Here is a 21,148-nt window from a genome sequence, read left to right as displayed (position 1 = left end):
TGACGCATTTCCCCCGCCCACTGCCGGCAAGTCGCTGGCCAATGAGAGGAGGAGGTTTGAGGCGCGGGGTGGCGGAAGCACCTCAAGAGGCGGGGCTCACACCGCTGGGAACGCTCAGACCGTAGCCGCGGCAAGTGCCGTCAGCCCGTTTGCAGGCCTAAACTGGGGGGAGAGGCCGAAAAAGGGGCTTTTAAAGTTGCGACTCCCGCTGGCCCGAGCAGTTTCTTTCGGGTTGATTTGAGTGAGATAGAGATCTTACGGCTGTTTTCTTTCCCCCCTAGCGATGTTTTGGAGACTGGTAGGAAAATTTTCTCCTTGGCCTGGACAGTGGAATGTCCAAACACCTGAGCCCTAGCTTTACGTAGGGAGAATGTAGGGATTGAGTTGCAGTTGCGTAAGAAATTTTCACTTATTTTATGTCTGTTTTTGCCGTATATACTTGTTTAACATTGTCTTTCTTTTCGCTCATGTGTTTTAGTGGTATATAGTGTGATATTTAGGTACTCTGCTTGCACTCAGGGTTATTAGGCAACCATTTAGTACACCGAAATTGTTACCTAATAATACCTCAAGTGCCCTGATTTGGTGCTACATGTCTCAAGTCTTAGTGGCTGAACCACATCACAGGATGCTACCTAATTTAAGCCATAGTCCTGGTTAGTATTTAGTAATTGTTGAAACTGTTTGTCCCAGAGGATAAGCCACTATTTAGGTATCCACAAATATTCCCATAATGTTGTCTGTACGCTAGAATGCCTTGTCTCAACAAATGTTGGTTACTAGGTTTTACAATGATGATGCTAAAGCTAAAATGGACCCTTGGGATGATAATCTAGAACTGATAACACCCCTCATATTAAAGATGAGAAAACTAAAGCCCAGAAAAGAGAAATTGCCCAAGTTCACACTCAGTATACAGCCTGTGCAAGAGTCCAGCTTTCCAGACACTCAGCCCAGTATTTGTTCAGTTGCGTAGAGATGGCCCTCCCGAAGATAAAGATCAGAAAAGATACTGAGAATGCTCAGATCCTTTTTCTTTAAGCCTTAATGAAACACTAGACATTACTATCATAATGTTAAGAAAACTGAAGTCAATGCTACTAATGACATGGATTCAAAAAGAAAACCAATCTTTTTTTTTATAAATAATTTTTTCAGAATGGCAAGACTCATCATCTCTTTTCGAAAGCACTTTATCTGTAGGTCAATAGCTGACCAGCAATTATGATCCTTATAATAAGAAATCAATAGGAATTTGTCTTAACTGCAGGCAAATCTGAAACAGTGTAGTCCTGTGACTTTATGGTTAATTGTAGGGAAGAAATATGATGAAACCTATATATGATAAATATGAATAAGAAATATGAAACCTGTATATCATGTGACTAGCATTTAGTATGTAGCATACTAGTATTTAGCTTGTAGAAGTGAGGTTACAGTTTTAAATTGTCCTTATCTCAGAGCTGTTCACATATATTAAAATGTCACAGAATTCATGTTTAGGTACAGTTTACCTAAAAGATAAAAGAATGACTTCTTTTAGAAAGGTGATAGTCAAATTACCAAAAAGGAAAAAGTATTTCTTTTTCTTGTAGGGCTTTTTCTCTCTTTTTCAGTTTATATTTTACCTTGTTCTAACAGAGTTTTAGGAAGTGAACATTACCACCATGAAATAAAATTTCTACGAAAGGACTATGCTGTGCTGATATATATGGAAGAGGCAGCATAGAGATATGGAAAATTCTGAGACTAGCCCTACTAGTCTCAGTTCTAGTACTTCATGATTGTATAACCTTGTTTAATGTGTTAAGGGGAGATAATAATACTTTCCCAGTCACCACGTTGGGTTGTTGTGAAAATCAAATAGAACAATATTCATGAAAGAGGTTTGTAAACTATGAAGTTCTGTGTTAATATGGGGTGGTATTAGTATGATAACATTTATTCTAGGATAGGAGGTCTGGAAAAGGCATTTTTCTCCAGAGAAAAAGGCCATATTACACTATTAAGAATGAACCAGCAACCATATGTTTGGTACATGTTCAAGTGCATATAGATTAGTAAATTTTGCCATCTTGTTAAAACTTTCTGAATGGATTTTTTTAAAAACATGGTTTTAAAAAGATGGTCATTGGGGCTGGCCCAGTGGTGTCGTGGTTAAGTTTGTGTGCTCCGTTTTGGAGGCCCGGGGTTTGCAGGTTCAGATCCCGGGTGCGGGCCTACACACTGCTTATCAAGCCATGCTGTGGCATGCCTCCCACATATAAACTAGAGGAAGATGGGCATGGGTGATAGCCCAAGGCCAATCTTCCTCAGCAAAAAAAGATGGTCATCAGAAAATGGATGTAGGAAATCTGAGATCTAAAAGAAAAATGCAGGTACTTGATGTGTCTTTATTTCAAAGTATATACCTCTCTGCAGACAAATAACAGTAGCTAGTTAACTCATTTGTTTAGCTCATAGTGCTAATGGTGAGGGTTGGGTGGGGTATGAGTTTCAGTTCCCAGAACAATTATCCAGAATCCTCTACCGAGCTAGATGACCTTTATATGAGATAAAAGACAGAAAATAAAAATAGACCAGCTCATATTGAAAATTACTGTTAGAGAAATAACTTAAAGACACACATTACCAACAGTTAGCACGTTACATTTTTTAACTGTCATACACTACCCATAGCTGTAATAGCTGTACAAACTAGTACTTGTTAAGACGCAATTTTAAAAACTTTAACAAAATTTTCAATTTGTATATCTTTTGAGGTAGCAGTTCCACTTATAAGCATTTGTCCTAGAAAACTATTTGCACAGGAATGCAAAGATATATGAACAGAGATGTTCAAAGCAGCATTAATTTTACTTGCAAATTGGAGATAGCCTAAAGATTCATCAAAAGGGGCTGGCTAATATACTGACTTCAGAAAATATCTACTATATAATAGGTTAAAAAATAAATTACACAACATTATAATGTTATTTTATTTGTATAAAAAAGTGTATTTTGATATAAACATAGAAAACATCCGAAAGCATACCTAACAAGTTTAACCGTGGCTGCCGCTAGGAGGGGGAATTTGGAGATGGAGATTAATGAGGAATTTTTAAAAACTACTATTTTGCTTCTCCTGAGAATGTATTGGTTTCTTTCATAATTAGAAACTTATCAATCTTTTTGAAAGTTTTTAGACATGGTTGCTAACTCTTACCCTCTTCTTTACATTCTAAATTGATACACAGAATCAAAGAGGAACAGCAATTGAAACAAGGAACAGTTAGTTGAAAATTAGCATTTCTAGTTTTACATTCTGCCATTATTTACAAGCAAAGATTTGTCAAAATGAGGGAAGAGCACTATAATTGCTTATACTTGTTCCCAAAATTACCATTCTGTGATGCCTCTTTTACTTTTTGAAACTATAATTTGTAAGAATGGCATTAATTATGTATGTCTACCTAGGGTGAGTAATACAATAATGCCTATGACATTTCACATTCCATAGTTAAACTTCTATTTCAAATATTAATTATTTTTTCCGTTTTAGCCAACAAAAAATGACCATTACTCTTCTATGTTAAATTTTTCTGCTCTTGTTTTGTGTTGTTTCTTAATATGGAAGAGCTTTAGGGTAGGGGGAGGGTGAAGAAAACTTTATCAAAGCTACTTAGATATTAAAGAAATAAGACAAAAGTGGTGAAAATTATAACTAGAAATACTCATTTTAAACTGATATATTGTTTCAGTCCTGTTTTTTTTGATTGTGGTAAAAAACATATAAAATTGACCATCTCAATTATATTTAAGCATACAGTTTAGTAATGTTAAGTATATTCCCATTGTTGTGAAAGCTGTCATTTTAATGGATTGGTTTTTAGCCAACTCCTTTGTAACCTATTTACCCATATCACTACGCACAGCAAGACTCTTAACTTCCTATGATCTGGACACACAAAGGGAGGAGCTTTTATATCAGCTATATAATACTGTTAGTTGTTTAGTTTATAAACTTGTTCCTTAAAAGAATTATAAAATAAAATAAAATTTAGCTTTATGGTAGTGTTTCTTCTAAATTTTTTTACAAATCAGAATTTTGAGGGAATATGTACAGTTGTCAACAAGCTAAACCAACCAGTCACTGTGCAAATTAGTAAAATTAAAAGAATTCTTTCTGAAAATTTTGCTAGAGGGAATCCACACTTTAAGTTTGTCATTAATCTCATCAACACAGGGCTCTCAGAGAATCCCTTTGCCAGTCTCTTGAATGAGCTAAGAAGAAGAAAGGGTCATGCCAACTGGTACCATATAATACAAAGAGAACCTGCTTCATCAGGTAAGAAGGGTGTATCGGTAGGGTTAGGATTCATCTAAAGAATAAAAGGTTTACTTTTTCATATCTTTGTAAATTTAAATTTTGTTGTTTATGAGGAGGTTTCTGTTACTATAGATATGGTGGTATTTTTTAATGTAGTTTAAGAGAAACTAAGGTAATTTGAATAATATAGAATCAGGAATTTTCGAGCAAAGTGATTTTAGAAATTAGATAATCTAGTCATTGTCATACTTTTTATTTGGTATATATATGCATAAAAGCTTTTGTTCCTATTTTCTTATAAATATATATCTAATATATTTTTACTTCTGTTAATTCCTATATTAAATATTGCTATTGTTAACTTTTTATATGTTACACAAAAAATTTGGCTAAAATTTTTAGACAGAAATTTTAATTTTAAAATATTAGGTTTTCTATCTTCTCAATCATCTATGCACCTCTGAAGATCCCTGACTTAATTCCACACTGTTGCTTGAGGTTTCTCAGCAAGTAACTGATAGAGGCGATATTGTGGCCCAGGTCTCTCAATTTGGTCCTATGTTTTTCCACTTTTTTCTTTCCTTTCTTGCGGTAGAAAAAGCTAATTTCCTTCACGAAATACTTTACTTTGGAGAGAAAGTTACTGTGTCTGGCACATGGCTGACATCCGTTAAATGTTTGTTAAAAGACTCTGCAGTGATACCATCAAGAACACAATTTCCCCCCCAAAACAACGAAGCTTCCATGTTTGTTTAAGCACTTCATGGTTCTTGGATTGGAAACTGCTAAGTTTCTTTGCTTTAAAACGTCCTTGAGCCTGTGATTAGAATCAGAGAATAAAAACCACCTCATCCACATTTAACCCATTACCACTAACACGTGTGTAACACAGGCCTTTCCCTCTTATTAAATTGTTCTTTGGATGTTACCAGGGAGTAGCTTTGGCCTACGGTGAGTAATCAACACAATGGGCAGGAGATGATCTTTTGCCAGAGAAAATTTATCCCTGGTACAATGGCTCCAAAGACAAGATTCTTTGGGAAACAGGGGTATTCTTGTAGACAAGCCCAGATCATCAGGAGCCCTGGCTTTCCCCAGAGAATTTTAACTCAGATTCTAAATTGTGGCTTTCTTAGAGAGCTTTAAGAAAGCCTAGCTATTCCTCATCAGGAGCTTACCCTCTTCCTCTATACCTCCTTCTCTATCCTTCAATCAGTTAAGCACCCAAATATTTAGACACTAAACATAAGCTGCCATCTCCCCAAACCCAGGTCCTATTTAGAATACTACACTTACAGGGTGGAAGAGAGGTATTGGGTAAGTGGTACAGTGGATGTAACATCCTTCCTCTTTTCTCCCTGGGTTTCCCACAACAAACAGGAACGAGCCCATGCGGTTCCCTACAGCAGCCCCACATTTCACCCCAAGTGAGGCTTTTATCCTCTTCTCTCACTTCTCTCCAGGTGGCTTCATTGAGGCCTGCTGTATCAGGGGCCTGCTGTGTTCACTCACCAAGGTAGGCCTGCTTATCACAGAAGGATTGCCTCACTTTCTGATCTGTCCTCCTAGGGGATAATTATGAATCATCACCTTCTCCACTCTTAAGCTTATTTACCTCTTATTGATAACTCCTCTAGGGCTGAAACTATGTTATCTTCATCTCTGAGTTCTTACTTGAAGTGAGAACAAATCCTTTTAACTAACATTTACTAAAGATTTTGATTCAGATTAACTGTTATATTGGATATATTAGTATTTAAGCTTGCCTATATCCTCTCTTCTTAGGTCCACTCTCAGGTTTGTTTATCTTCCCCTTTCTACCTGACCCTTAAGGACAATTCCTATATAAATGGAATTATCTGCAATACTGGGTTATATTATCATTTTATAAAATGAAGTTATATTCTCATTTTATATTCAAGTTATAGTCTCTCATTTTATAAAATCTTATCTAAAAATCTGAATGTTAACTTTAAAAAAACATGTAATATTCTCATTGAAGAACAATTACTTGGAGAAATGAAAAGTTCCATTTAAAAAAAGTTGTAAGAATAATCTCAAGGGGTCCCTAAAATATTTTAAAATATTAACAAATAATTATAACACTTTGTTTTACATAAGTTTTGTTAAGCTAGAATCACAAGGAAGACCAGGAAGAAATTCTCTTTTTCAAAAAATTGTGGCTGCGCATCTGTATTTTGTCCTTGGATATGTAAAAGTCCTGCTGAGCTAAATTGTATGTTTCTTTCATTGAGTAAAGATTTTTGCTATTTTTTTCCTTTTCAGGTGGACTTTCAAGTTCTTTTATTCTCAGATTTTGAACCTCACATTGTTCTTTTGAGTAAAATGCACAGAAAGACTGCAGCAGGGAGACAACAACTGTCCAATTCATTCAAATAGTATCAATATGATTTAATTATCTTAGGTGTTGCTTTGCTTTCTGTTAAATAAAGTAAATTAATGTTTAAAAGCCAAATGACAATTTTATTTATTATTAGATTTAATTGTATATGAGCCCATATCTAAGCACAAATGAAAATTGCATGGTTATATGTTTAGTACATTACAACACCTTATCCATTTATTTAAAGTAGATAAATACTTATCTAAATCATCACTATGACAAATTAGAACAATAGCTATAATCTGAAAGGTCATTCTTTGGTGAGCCTTACTTTATTTTTATGCTATCCAGTTCACATATAGTGGGTCGTATAGGGTTGAGATTTAAAAAAAAAAAAGATAGCCATAAACTTTTTATCTCTTACCAGGCTTGGGTTAAGAAGGGATTAGGGCAGGGGCTGGCCTGGTGGCACAAGCGGTTAAGTGCTCGCGCTCCGCTGCGGCGGCCCGGGGTTCACTGGTTCGGATCCCGAGTGCGCACTGACGCACTGCTTGGCAAGCCATGCTGTGGCGGCGTCCCATATAAAGTGGAGGAAGATGGGCACGGATGTTAGCCCAGGGCCAGTCTTCCTCAGCAAAAAAAGAGGAGGATTGGCAGATGTTAGCACAGGGCTGATCTGCTCACAAAAAAAAAAGAAGGGATTAGGGCACTCCTAGGTATGAGATCAATATGCCACAAATGATTCCAGGAGATTTTTACCCTGCTCCAGTGTCCTAAAATATTGCAGTGTGGGAGGAAGGCTTCATAAATTAGAGTCCTCATACAATTATTACCAATGATGCTATAGAAATTGGACTTAGAATAGGTTAGGGTAGGTGATTTCACAACAGGTGAGCCTAAAGGAATCTTCACTAGAGGGCTCAAAGACGTGTTCTCTGAAATATCTGTGCTATTAACAATTATTTGTATGGACTCCCTGCAAACTGGAATGATTGCAGATAATGGAAAAAGTCAAGCATAATACTCAATTTTTAATGGAAAAGGGAGGAATTGATAGATCACCCTCTGTTTTAGTCTTCCTCTTTGAAATACTATGGTGTTAATCTTTGAAAAACAACAACCAAGAAAACAAAAAAACAAACCATAATTTACAAGTCCACAGAGGGTGGCCGAGTATCCATCATCTGACATGGATTTGTGAAAAGCAATCTTACTGAATAAACTTATTTTACTTCTTAAAATAAATAAATGGTAAAAAGAAGTATAATAGTGGGTTTGGTTAGATATACGATCATTGCTGACCCTATGCAAACTTGTGATTTAGAGAAAATTCAATTATCTGCTCTAGGCTTTGTTTAGTATATTCAGATTACTCATACAATTGTACTTGCCACATGCATACAATTTCAAGTTCTGATTCATTCACTTAACTATATAATAAACAACATACTACTCTTACTTTTATGTGACCAGGTTACTAAGGAATCTGAACTTAGTAGGGGTATATACATAAAATGTTTTTTCTTTAGTCATTGCTCCCACTGTACTATGTTGAATACCCTTTCCTCCCAGGCAGATTCCTTAGTTTTCTGGTCTTTTAATTTATTGAAAGTCTAGCTTGGCCTAGTTTAAAACTTTGGTGTTTTAAAACCTCCTCCGTTGCTGGCCAGACTTGTAGCCACAGGGACCTGAAATGAGGATGAGAGAATAGTCAATTTTTCACTCATTCTCCTTTTCTAAGCCCCTAAAGTTTGGTTTGGGGAGAGTGTCTGGTTTTAGAATAGTTTTTCCTCTTTCCTTTTCAAGGCTAATTCTTTTGGTGTTGAGGCTAGAAGTAGGAATAGAGGAGAAATGAATCTTGCCACTTAACTCTCTCTGTTTGGTCTTCTCTACTTCTCCAGCTGACATTGCCTCCCACTGAGGCTCTTACTGCCTCTCACATAGCATGCATTCTTAATTTCTTCAGTGAGCTGAAAGGGGCCTCCATATTGTACCACTGCCCTGACAAGGAAACTGTGGCTCCTTGCTGCTGTTGTCTCCTTTGTTAGTAGGCCTCCCTTTTGGGTGGAACACTGCAAAAGCACTTCAAGCCCCAACGTCTTCCTGGTGTCACTTGACCATAAGAAATTCATGTATCATCTCTTATGTGGCAATCAAAGTCTCCAACACAATGGACAGACATAGTCCTATCAGCTATCATATCATCACAGAATGAAATTTAAAATGTTAGCCAATGCCAATACTCTTCATAGAAGGTGGGGGTGGGATGAGGAGCAAGAATAATATAAAGTGTAGCTGCTATTGAACCCTCTTTCTGTAGGTGGCTGTGAGGCCTAAGTTGATAATCATAACTTCGTTTTTCAACCCCTTCTTGGGGGTCTAAGTCTTTATCTAGTGCAGTGCCTAAACCTTAATTCCCAAATGATCTGAGTCTACTATGGATTTATCTTTGTTGGGTTGGCTGTCTTTATTGAATTGCCTCAGATGGGTTTGAGACATAGTCATCCTTGTCCCATTGTATAGCAGGAACCTAGTTTCTCCTTGATTGGGATTATCACCACATAGCTTTGGTGACCCTTTTCTGCCTTTAATTCTACAGCTTGATGAGCCCAAAATGGCCAGGGGGTAGTCTCAGTTACCAATTCATCTGTACCTTGATGGTGTTTCCTGATGAAAGCATTCCTCCCTTGGATACAGGACCTCAAAATCCATGAGCTCAAGGTTGTAGGGATGGGAGGCAAAAATTTCTTCAGTGGGTTATTTGGTGTGATAGTGAGAGGGCCATTTTCACCTCTTCCTCTCTGTTCATGGATGTGTGCATTCTAGGTACAGGAGATCTTCTGTCTCCAATGTTCTGATATTTTATAATGTCCTCTGTGTATCCAGAACAATAAATGGAAAAAGTTTAATAAAATTTGAGGAAGCTTCCTCAAAATTGCAGGCTGTAGTTAACTCTTTTTATACATAAGTTTATTCTTATCCTTTGTGGCATCTTTGCAGTAAAAAGACCTTATGCCATGGTGAAGAACTCTTATGACTCAACTCTTAGTTCCTTTTTATTTCATTTTCATGTAGTTTTTCCTCAACATATTGACATTATTTTAAGGTGGCATCCTATTGTCAGGGCATCTGGAAATGGAATATGCAGAGTACAACTTTGACTGAGACCTTTAACTATTCTTGGTCAAGTTCCTTCTGTGTTCTCAGCTTCCATCCTTTTCCAATTAAAAGAGTGCCAATCAGGGGCCGGCCCCATGGTGTAGCGGTTAAGTGCGCACGCTTCGCTGCTGGCGGCCCAGGTTCGGATCCCAGGCACGCACCGATGCACTGCTTGTCAGGCCATGCTGTGGCAGCATTCCATATAAAAAGTAGAGGGAGATGGGCACGGATGTTAGCCCAGGGCCAGTCTTCCTCAGCAAAAAGAGGAGGATTGGCATGGATGTTAGCTCAGGGCTGATCTTCCTCACAAAAAAAGGAAAAAACAAGAGTGCCAATCATTCCACAATTCTGCCCAGTTTTCGTCCTTAATTTGTCTCTTTCTACAAGGTCTAACTCTCCTCCAGGTCTAGCTGTTTCATACTGTTTCTCTAGGACTTTCTAACTTAAACTTCCTGATTATTCTTCTGATCAGTACAATTTGATACTGATCAATATTACATTATAGTCAGCTCTCCTTATTCACAGGTTCCGCATCTTTGGTCTGCACCATGGATGAAAAGGCCTACAATGGTTGTGTTTGTACTGAACATGTACAGACTTTTTTTCTTGTCATTATTCCCTAAACAACACAATTATTTACGTAGCGTTTACAATGTGTTAGGTATTATAAGTAATCTAGAGATGACTTCAAGTATATGAGAGGATGTGCGTAGGTTATATGCAAATATGATGCCATTTTATGTAAGGGACTTGAGCATCCATGGATTTCAGTATCCATAGGGGTCCTAGAACCAATCCCCCCAACGGAGACCAAGAGACAGTATTCCTTTATGGTAATTCTTCAGAAGGAGTTTCTTCCTGGGCATACTCCGGTTCCTAGTTTCCTTGTCTTGAGGTTTGTGGCCCTCTCTTCCTTAATGAGTCCTTTCTTTAGGTCTCCCACTACAAACCTGCCCTCACCTTTTTGGAAACTCGCTACTCACTGCGGTTGACTTCATCCTAGGATCAGTTCTCCTGCCCCCACCAAGGCAATCCAAGGACATAATGACCCATTGCAGGATATTTCCCACCAAAGTGTTGAGTTTCTCAGTCTAGATTTACACCCTAGGTGCATTTCAGCAGGAGAGTTCCAGGGTAGGCTCCAGATTCCAAGTCTGGTAACTTGCAAGGTTTCTGTCAGTATGTTATGCAAATATACTTCCATATTTTTCCTCTGGTTTTCCTGTGGGTAACTATTAGACCAAATAAACACATACACACAAACACACACAACTCCCAAGAACATATAATTACTGTCTAAATCTATGTTAAGGAAAACATTTTTTTTCCTGAATGCAATATAGTTTTCACAGATTCCCCTGCCCATAATAGAGATATATTATTTGTTAGTCAGTTTCAGTTTCTTTTTCCTACTCTCCAACTGTGCACAGAGGCCTATCAGTATTTAAGAAACAAATCCCATTACAATTCCTAGCCAAACAACAGAATTACATATCTCGATGGCCATCTTTAGTAACACAAAGACCCAGCACAATTTTCTCCAATGTTTTATTATGAAGAATTTCAAATGTATAGAAAAGTTGAAAGAATTTTTATGTTGAATTCCTGTATACCTCCCAGTTAAGTATCACATTATCTATCTATCTATCTATCTATCTATCCATCTCTCCATCCATCCATCAATCTTTCTTATTTCTTTTACACATTTCAAAGTAAATTTAAGATACTAGTATTCTTTCCCTAAATACTTCATGTCATTAGCAAGAGTTCAATATTTATTCACAGATTTTTTTTCTTTTGAGGAAAAATTTACACACAATGAAATGTATAAACTCTAAGTGTACATTCTCTAAGTTTTGGAAAATATATACACCTGTAACCTAAATCCCTAGCAAGACACAGATTATTACCATCACTCTAGATAGGTCCCTCATGCCTCTTTTCAGTCAATTCCTCTCCCCCAGCAACCATGGTTCTGATTTTTTCCACCACAGATTAGTTTTGTTTGTTCTAGAACTTTATATAGATGTAACCATACAGTATATGCTCTTTTGTACTATATGATTCTATGTAAGTCTTCTTTCACTTAGTATGATACTTTTAAGACTCATCCATGTTGTTGTATCAGTAGCTGGCTCTTTTTTATTGCTGAATAGTATTCCATTCTGTGAATATACCACAGTTTGTTTATCCATTCTCCTATCGATGGACACCTGGGTTATTTCCAGTTTTTGGCTTTTATGAATAAAGTGGCCATGAACATTCTTGTACAAGTCTTTTTATCCACATATATTTTAATTTCTTTTGGGTAAATACCAAAAGGTAGAATTGCTGGGTCATTGTGTAGGTGTATGTTTAGTTTTATAAGAACTTGCTAGATCTTTTCCCAAAGTGATTATACCACTTTACACTCCCACTACAGTGCATGAGAGCTCTGGCTGCTACACATCCTTGCCAGCATCTGGTGTTTTCAGTCTTTTTAATTTTAGCCATTCTAGTGGGTGTGTAGTGCTATCTTTTTACTGTGATTTAATTTGCATTTCCCTGATGACTAATGATGTGCAGTTTTTCATGTGCTTATTGGCCATTTGTATATCTTCTTTTGTGAAGTGTTTATTCAAGTCTTTTGCCCATTTTTAAACTAGGTTGTTTATTTATCGAGTTTTAGGAGTTCTTTATATCCTGGATTATCAGTTCTTTGTCATATATGTTTTGCTAATTTTTCTCCCAGATTGTGGCTTGCCTATTCATTTTCTTTTTTTTTTTTTAAAGATTTTTTATTTATTTATTTTTCCCCCAAAGCCCCAGCAGATAGTTGTCTGTCATAGCTGCACATCCTTCTAGTTGCTGTATGTGGGACGCGGCCCCAGCATGGCCAGAGGAGCGGTGCGTCGGTGCGCACCCGGGATCCGAACCCGGGCCGCCGGCAGCACAGTGCACGCACTTAACCGCCAAGCCACGGGGCCGGCCCCCTATTCATTTTCTTAATGCTGTCTTTTGATGAGTAGAAATTTTCAATTTTAGTGAAATCTAATTTTTTTAATTTATGGTTATTGCTTTTTTTTTTTAATTTTTATTTATTTATTTATTTCCCCCCCCAAAGCCCCAGTAGGTAGTTGTATGTCATAGCTGCACATCCCTCTAGTTGCTGTACGTGGGACGTGGCCTCAGCATGGCCAGAGAAGCAGTGCGTCGGTGCACGCCTGGGATCCGAACCCGGGCCACCAACAGCAGAGCGCGTGCACTTAACTGCTAAGCCACGGGGCCGGCCCTGGTTATTGCTTTTTATATACTAAATAAAAAACTTTTACCTACCTCTGAGTCACGAAGATACTCTTTTATGTTTTCTACTAAAAGCTTTATGATTTTAGCTTTTGCATTTAGGTCTATGATTCATTTCAAATTAATTTTAGTGTATGTTTTGAGGTAGAGGTTGAAGTTTATTTATTTTCCTACATGAATATCTAGTTATTCCAGCATCATTTGTTAAAAAGACTCTTGTCCCATTGAATTGCTTTGGCACCTTTGTTAGAAAGCAAATGGCTTTGTAATTTTGTATCTATTTCTGGGCTCTCTATTCTGTTTCATTGATCTATTTATCAATCCTTACGCCAGCCAGTACCACACTGTGTTGATTTCTTTAGCTTTATAGTAAATCTTGAAGCCAGGCAGTGTAAGTCCTCCAACTTTGTTCTTTTTCAAGTTTGCTTCAGATATTCTGGGCCCTTTGCTTTTCTCCCAGCACAATTTTTAAAGTGAAAAAATTTTCTTTACTTTGGATCAGATCCAAAGTATCCTTCTTGACTGACCTCTAAGCAGAAAGGAGGCACAAACCAGATCCAAGTAAATCCCTAGAGGTAGGGTAGGGCTTGGCAGCTGAGGACTGGGCAGGATGTTTGTTCTCCCAGTTACATACGTACTTTTGCTTGGAATGGGAATATGTGACAAACCACAGAGTTCTTACCCCATTATTACTTAAAGCTGCCTTGGCCTTTGGCACATGCAAAAGGTTTTGGTATCGTTCTTTCAGCCTTATTCTTTAAAAAGATGAATAGTAGCAGTTGCCACAGTAAAACATTCTCCGTACTTTGAGAATCATGCTATTTATTTTTCTTATATTTCCTACAGCTGCAACAGCGAGTTTAGTACAACACAAGGCACTCAATAAATGTTTATTAACTAAAATTTGGCTCATTCCAAATTATGACATTAGAGTGTTGAAAGAAGCATTAAAGCTTGTCTCGTACAAACCTCCATCTGATCATAAGGTTTCCCACTAACTACCAGCTTGTACCTGACTAGTATAGCAATAGGGCACTCACAGCCTTAAATGTCTAGAGCTGCTCATTCCATGAATTCCTTCCAAAATCCATTGAAAAGAAAACTGGCTGTTATTGCCTCCACAAGGGAATAAAAATACTGTGGTCCAAAAATAAGATCACTGTCATCCTCATTGCATAATTTATAGAATTTAGAGTCAGAATGTGAGGAAGAACAGTTTAGGAAGATGTAATTGCAGGAGTACCACTATTTCATCTGACTTTTGATACCCCACTCTTCCCTCTCCACCAAAATGAGAATTTATTTCAATTAGAGCAAATGTTCATACAGGGAGTATAATACTTGTACAGGGCCGGCCCCGTGGCTTAGCGGTTAAATGCGCGCGCTCTGCTGCTGGCGGCCTGGGTTCGGATCCCGGGTGTGCACCGACGCACAGCTTCTCTGGCCATGCTGAGGCGGCGTCCCACGTACAGCAACTAGAAGGATGTGCAGCTATGACATACAACTATCTACTGGGGCTTTGGGGGGGAAAAAAATTAATACTTGTACAGTATAGAGAAGCCCTAAAATGTGTCATTTACCTAGTGTCTAGCTATAAGTGGCTTGGGTTGAAATAATAATCTCTGACTTATTGATTTCCAGGTCATCCTACCAACTAGAACGTAATTTGCTCAAACTTGGACACTTAATCCTTCATATTTCTCGCCAGCCTACCCCTTGCCATTTCCCCATATAGACTCTTAGCAAGGAAGGAGTTAAATTTATTTTAGGAAGGAGTTTACTTTATTTCAGTAAAATATAAAGAACCATTTTGTAATTCTAGGTATAGGCCAAAACCAATATACACTTAAAAGTTCCAGATGTTTAAATATCATTTGTGTGTGTGTGTGTATGTATGTGCAAGTGCCAAGGTGAGATCATGCTATTTATTTTACTTTAAGTGAGCTTCGTCTTGATGGGGGGTAAAATGTAGCTTATTCCTCATCATAGTGATGGCGTGTGTACCTTTAACCTAGGAAGAGCTCCATTCCTGGTTGAATTAGTCAGTAATATCCTAACCCTCCACTAAGTGTTTTTACACCACCTTGATTTAGTTCTTGCAAGACGACATCCATAGTAGCTGTGTGGGATATGGAAACAGGAACAAAAATGTATTCATGTCAGTAAAATAATTAAAGGAGGCTAGAAGATAAACAGAAATGGTATGTTATTAAAGATAGAAGGAGGGCCAAGAGTGGCAGAACCTGCTCATTGGAAATTGCCTCTTGTTTTAATGATTACATTTTAGTTTATGAGGGCACTAGGCATTAGTATAATTCTAACTTTCACCCACAAAGTGCCTGGCTGGTTTCAAATTAATATAATGTAAGCTGCCTGGGAGTTGGAGACATGTTGCTGTGGGTTTGTGTAGTAAGCCCATATTTTGCTTTTGCATCTGGGGGTAATATATTATTTTGATGGGCAACAACTTCTCAAGCAGATTTAAAGTCCAGGCTCAATCAAGCTACATATTGAATCTTTTATGAAAGCAACTCTAAAAAGTGACTATTAATGACAACACTTTTGCAACTAATCTCTTAGCCTTTAACTTCCAATTTTGCTTTCTAAAATGTCCTTCTTTATAGATGTCCTAATTATCAAGTTTTCAACTTATAGTTGTTGTTCCATGGTTTTAAAATTATTTCTTGTTTTAAATATCATTTGCAACTTAAAGAGTTATAAATTACTATACTGGCATGTAATTTAAAAAAATCGTGAAAAGGGGCCGGCCCCGTGGCTTAGCCGTAAAGTGCGCGCACTCTGCTACTGGTGGCCTGGGTTCGGATCCCGGGCGTGCACCGACGCACCACTTCTCTGGCCATGCTGAGGCCGCTTCCCACATACAGCAACTAGAAGGATGTGCAACTATGACATACAACTATCTACTGGGGCTTTGGGGAAAAAAAAAAAAAAAGGAGGAGGATTGGCAATAGATGTTAGCTCAGAGCCAGTCTTCCTCAGCAAAAAGAGGAAGATTAGCATGGATGTTAGCTCAGGGCTGATCTTCCTCACAAAAAAAAAAAAAATAACTTAAAAAAAAAAATCGTGAAAAGTTTTGAATTATTTCTACCACCTTTTCCAAAATATACTGTGACTCTTATTTGACTGGTTTGTCTTTTGTTATCCCATTAACTAATAAGTTTTCCCTCAACCCTGATCATCTACCATTGAGGCAAAAGTAAGTTTTAATTTGTTGTAACTTCTGGTAATACTATTAGCCAATCATTATAACATAAAGACAGACTGCAGTTTTTCAGGGCAGGAGCTCTAACACATATGCTTTTGTATTCTTTTCAATACTTAGTTTATTTCTTCCAGTACATACTTTTAATACCTTTGTCCATTTTATTGTTTATTATATTTGGATAGATAGAAAATCTAGCAAAATGCACCTTTATTTAGGGTAGCTGAGCTCTTCTATCTTCTCCATATAGCAGCCTCAGTTTTATATTATTATATCATCTCCACTGCAACTAGATTGGCACCAGTGAAGTCCTTGAACTTGCTCAAAGATCAGCTATTTTTTGTTTTTGTTTTGTTTTGTTTGCTGAGGAAGATTCGCCCTGAGCTAAGATCTGTGCCAATCTTCCTCTACTTTGTACGTGGGTTGCCACCACAGCATGGCTGATGAGTGGTGTAGGTCTGGGCCTGGGATCTGAACCCATGAATCCAGGCCACCGAAGCGGAGCACACCGAACTCAACCACTACACCCCGGGGCCCGCCCCATGATCAGCTATTTTTTATTCAAGAAAATTTTCATTATGCCTAGTGCTCATACCTGTGAATTATTGTGGTAGGCTCTGTTTAAATGTACTGTTGTCTTTCTCTCTAGCAGTGGCCAGTCTGACTCTAAATTTTCACTCCAACAATATGGATTTGGTCAGCAACAACATGTTCCAATAGAAAATAATCCCTTCATTTTAAATAAATGCCTTCCTTTTCCTTAAATATTTTTATTCATACTGAGGGACTTCGGGCTACTAAACAGACATCCTTCCCTTGTAAAGTAACGTAAAATAAACATCTTGAGATTCCTACTTAGAGAAACTTCATAAAATAAGAGAGAGTGGAGTATCAGGGACATAAGTTGATAGTAGAACAAAATACGAATTTGTAAATCCTTATGTCCGATTACATTGTTAAAAGAACTTTGAACAGACTGAAGAAAGAGATGTAATGTTGGTAGACAGTTAAACCAACTGCAACAGAAAAGCTCATTTTAGGAGTACTAGTAATGGAGCATTCCTTATCAACAATTTCCATTTGCCACTCCTCTTTCCTCATTTCTATTAACTTGGATACTTACAAATATTATGATTCGTGAGACTGGAGAAAAGGGAAGCCTTCTGTGAGACTCAACATTGGAAATGTAAAAGAGCGGCGAGAAGGATTACAGAACGAAGTGAGATTAAGATAAATCTTGGAGTTGTTAGACAACACCCCCCCAACCCAGCCCCACCCAGAGCATGCATGGTTTAAAGACACAAACAAAAAATACTTGGTGTTGGGGTTGTGGGGAAGCATTGACCATCTGTAAGCTCCTAGAGAGTAGGAACTAGATGTGATTCTCCTTTGTATTCTTTTCAAGCAGGACTGTGTCTGGCATATAATAAATGCCCAGTAAATGTTTGTTGAGTGAATCAATATGTGGCTCAATATAGTCATAATGGCAAGACTCAGTCTTAGAGACATTATTTTGATTCAAGGTAGGGCTACTACCTTTTAGGTAGGGCTGGAAATGTTTATGTAGGGGCAAGTTGGGCCAGGATTCAGTGTCGGCCCTGTGGAAGACAAACGGATTTTTTCCATATGCATTTGTGCCTACATCATCGCACAAAGGACTTGGGTTATTAGGAATGTGGAGTCAGTCTACCAATAAAGCTTTATAATAGTAGATGAAGCACATATATATTAAGCGTATTTATCCCATACCAATTTAGCGGCATATTTCTCAAATTATGTTTACTTAGGTTTTCCCCAGAGTGAGTGGTTCCCAATCGTTTTTATTGTCAGCATTTGTCATTAGTTGTCATTAATTCAGTTATTCTTATTATTAATGGGACGTGTTCTTTGATCCTTCGAAATCTTGCTCAATCTAGGCCCCAAACGTTCCTTAAGTATCAGGGGAAAAAGACTTTGGCTGAAGTCGGTGCCCAAAGCCACACCCACTAAGAGGCCTTAGGAAACCTGAGGCTTGCCTGGCGGCGACTCCGCTGTCGGCAACCACGCGGCGCGTCGGAACCCCACCGCCAGCACTCTGGTCTTCCCCGTGGGAGGCGCGTCCCCCTCCTCCGCGCAGCGGGCCGGGGGGCCCCCACCCAGCAGCCTTTCCGCCGGCCGCGGGGCCCTCTGCCCGCCCCGGGCTCATTTGCATAGGGACGCGCGCGGCGCCGGCGAGCGGGAGGGCGGGCGCGGCCGAGGAGGCGGCGCGCGCGCGCCCTGACAGCTCGGCCCTGCTTGCTCACTCGCTCGTCCCCGGCTGCCGAGCACAGCATGGCGGTCAAGGTGACTCCAACTCTCTGCTGCTGCCTTTATTGCATAAGAGACATTCCGGGGACCCTGCATGCAGCCCCTCACCTCTTCCCATTTCCTTCGTTGCCTGGTTCTTAGATAGCACGTCCTGGGACTCCAGCTCGCGGGTGGGAGAGCTGTGCGGGGCTTGGACTGGAGACAGAGGATGCCCGGCTGGGGGAGGGGAAGAAGGAGGGATTGTGAGTTGGAGGGGCTTGTGAGGACCACGGTCGGTGAAGGAAGAGTAATGTTCTACCCTAGGTGCATGGGATTGTGAGTCCGGAGTTGGAGGGCGTCGGAAAGGGAGTGGAAGGAAGTGGCGTGTAAAGCCGGGTGTACCTAAGGCATCTGTGTATTGCGGTGGGGGAGGGGGTGAGTAATTGAGTAATTTGGGGCTTCAGTGGGGCTGGGGGAGCAATGGTTGGCATTTGCGCTGCAGGTGGCAGGATGTCGAAAGTATTTGGAAACGTTGTAGCAGCTTTCATATTTTAGGTTGAGTGGAGAAAGAGAGGGGCGCGGAATATGATTGTATTCTGGATTGCTTTCCATCGGGAAGAAAGGCTGCTAGGCCATGCGATTAATTTGAGTGTTTCAACTTTTCTTGTTCTACCGTTGCTGGCCTCTTGATTTGAAGGTGGGTGGTTGCTACTGTGTTGCTAGTGGATGTGAAGTAAAGAAAGAGGTTGATCTCCACTGCCTTCCCTTTCGCCCAGAGGAAACTATCTGATGGATTTGCCGTTATCTTCGGCTCTTCACACCTGTCTTTATAGCTGCAGTCACAGATCTCCAATTTGACAGTTGTTATCAGTATTAGTTGCTTTTGGTTTGTTTTAAACTAAATATCCTTATAAAGATAAGAACATTGATTGTTAGCATCTGTGAACTCTAATCTGAAGAGATTATGTGGTCTCTAGTGAAGCATTAACTGGCTTTTTTTTTTTTTTCTTACCGGTGCAGACAACCAAGCGAGGTGATCCTCAAGAGTTAAGAAACATATTCCTACAGGTAAATTGGCTTATGTAGTGTGCTTTTCCATTGGGGAAAAAAAAGTGTAAGTCTAGTACTTTTCAGGCCTTAACTTTCAGGAATGTTTTATTTTCATGTATTCTTAAAAACATGGCTAGACAATATGGTTTATAATTCTCTTATTTTATTAGGGGTTAAATAAAAGTTTTCCTTTTTATTAAGGTTTGATAAAAAGATTTTCCTCAAATTATTGTTCTTTAACATGATTTAAGACATGTAAAGGAAGAACACTAAAAAGAAGAATTTCCAGCTTCCCTTCAGCACTGTGACCAAAATAGAATTTCAAAATGTAGTGGCATTCTTGTGTAATTGATAGGTATGGTGATTAAAATTCCTTTTTCCTTGAAAGTTGCATGTTTATAAAGTTTTCATACTTATAAGCAATTCTCTATATAATTTGTTATAGAGGTAAGAATATTGTAGCTATTCTTAATTTGTGCATCTTTTCTCCCTCTACTTACTTATATTACATCCATAGGCTTTTGGGGTTTTGTTACAAAATGTACTGTCTGCTATTCTTGCAGAGATCCACCTTAACTTCTGCTAAGTTTTTAGGATCAGTGTCTTGGCTGTAGACTTAAAAAAAAAGTTGGCTTTGTTTTTTGTTTTGCTTTCTTTTCTTAAATTTCAGAAGTTCCTCATGCAGGAAGTTGTACTTAAGAAGTAGATGCAAAGGGAGACAAGCTAAGGTGTTCCACTAAATATTGTGTTTTTTTCTGAAATCTTCTTTTGAGAACTTTCTGTTCTGGACCTGGGTTCTCGTATAGAAACTTTGACCTTGGGCAGTCCCTGCTGGGTGTTAGTTTCCTCTGTAAAATGAGAGGTGATCTCCAAGGTTCCTTCCAACTCCAAAAATCTATGATTCTATATTAGGAACAGATTCTATCATATGCTGATGAGCCTGGAATAGATGACATTTTTATGAGATACGTGGATTGCTTAAGCTATTGTTGGGGAGGAGGCTGCAGAGATGACCATATATATGTATAGTTCTTGAAAAAGAATTAGTGACAATGGACATCTTAAATTTTACAAAATCTGATAAAGGGAAGCATTAGTTTCAGAACAAAAGTAATTATAATAGAAATGCTCTATTTATGGCTTGAAATGTTTATTCCTCACGAGCGTTCTTGAAAATAGCCAAAAATATGTCAATGTTAACCACTCCATGTGATTATACTCAATTGTTTTCTGAGGAGTTCATGTGATATAGTTAATTTTATTTTCTAGATTAAATAGGCGTGGAAAAAATCAGTTGAAATAATGCGTGATGTAGTGAAAAGAGGACTGACCTAGGTGTCAAGAACGCCGGGTTCAATTCCCAGTGCTGTCTCTATCTCTTTGTGGTACCTGTAGGCTAATTATCTGGCCTATCTTCTCATGTGGGACTCAATGGGAATGGGAATTGAGGTCCTTCCAGCTTTAAAAATCCTATGAAAAAGAAATCTGTGATGCTGTATGGGTTTGTTTTTTTTTT

The 21,148-nt window shown here is 38.5% G+C and overlaps 2 protein-coding genes across 2 annotated transcripts in view; both read left to right on the top strand.

Moving 5' to 3' along the window:
* The first annotated feature begins 41 nt into the window (after positions 1-41).
* On the top strand, positions 42-6,779 carry LOC147916301 (uncharacterized). Its single transcript, XM_087434929.1, has 5 exons — positions 42-54; positions 119-298; positions 4,226-4,327; positions 5,773-5,825; positions 6,596-6,779. The coding sequence occupies exons 1-5, from the start codon at positions 42-44 to the stop codon at positions 6,707-6,709; spliced, it is 462 nt and encodes a 153-aa protein (XP_087291055.1). The 3' UTR covers positions 6,710-6,779.
* An 11,757-nt stretch (positions 6,780-18,536) lies between these two features.
* Positions 18,537-21,148, top strand: part of SLC25A12 (solute carrier family 25 member 12) — an 88,905-nt gene continuing 86,293 nt past the window's right edge. Inside the window, exons 1-2 of the mRNA XM_004428191.3 lie at positions 18,537-18,639; positions 19,603-19,650. Coding sequence (XP_004428248.1) covers positions 18,628-18,639; positions 19,603-19,650 — 60 coding nt within the window. The 5' untranslated portion in view covers positions 18,537-18,627. The remainder of the gene's footprint in view (positions 18,640-19,602; positions 19,651-21,148) is intronic.

Source organism: Ceratotherium simum, chromosome 9 (assembly GCF_057802395.1).
Source record: "Ceratotherium simum simum isolate JZ-2026a chromosome 9, ASM5780239v1, whole genome shotgun sequence".
Classification (NCBI taxonomy): domain Eukaryota; kingdom Metazoa; phylum Chordata; class Mammalia; order Perissodactyla; family Rhinocerotidae; genus Ceratotherium; species Ceratotherium simum.
Note: the sequence above shows the minus strand (reverse complement) of the source record. Positions and strands in the feature narration are given on the sequence as shown.

Coding starts and splice junctions, on each gene's coding strand:
- LOC147916301 (XM_087434929.1), top strand. Junction 299..4,225: donor TAGCGATGTTTTGGAGACTG/GTAGGAAAATTT, acceptor TCATCAACACAG/GGCTCTCAGAGAATCCCTTT. Junction 5,826..6,595: donor TGCTGTGTTCACTCACCAAG/GTAGGCCTGCTT, acceptor TTTCCTTTTCAG/GTGGACTTTCAAGTTCTTTT.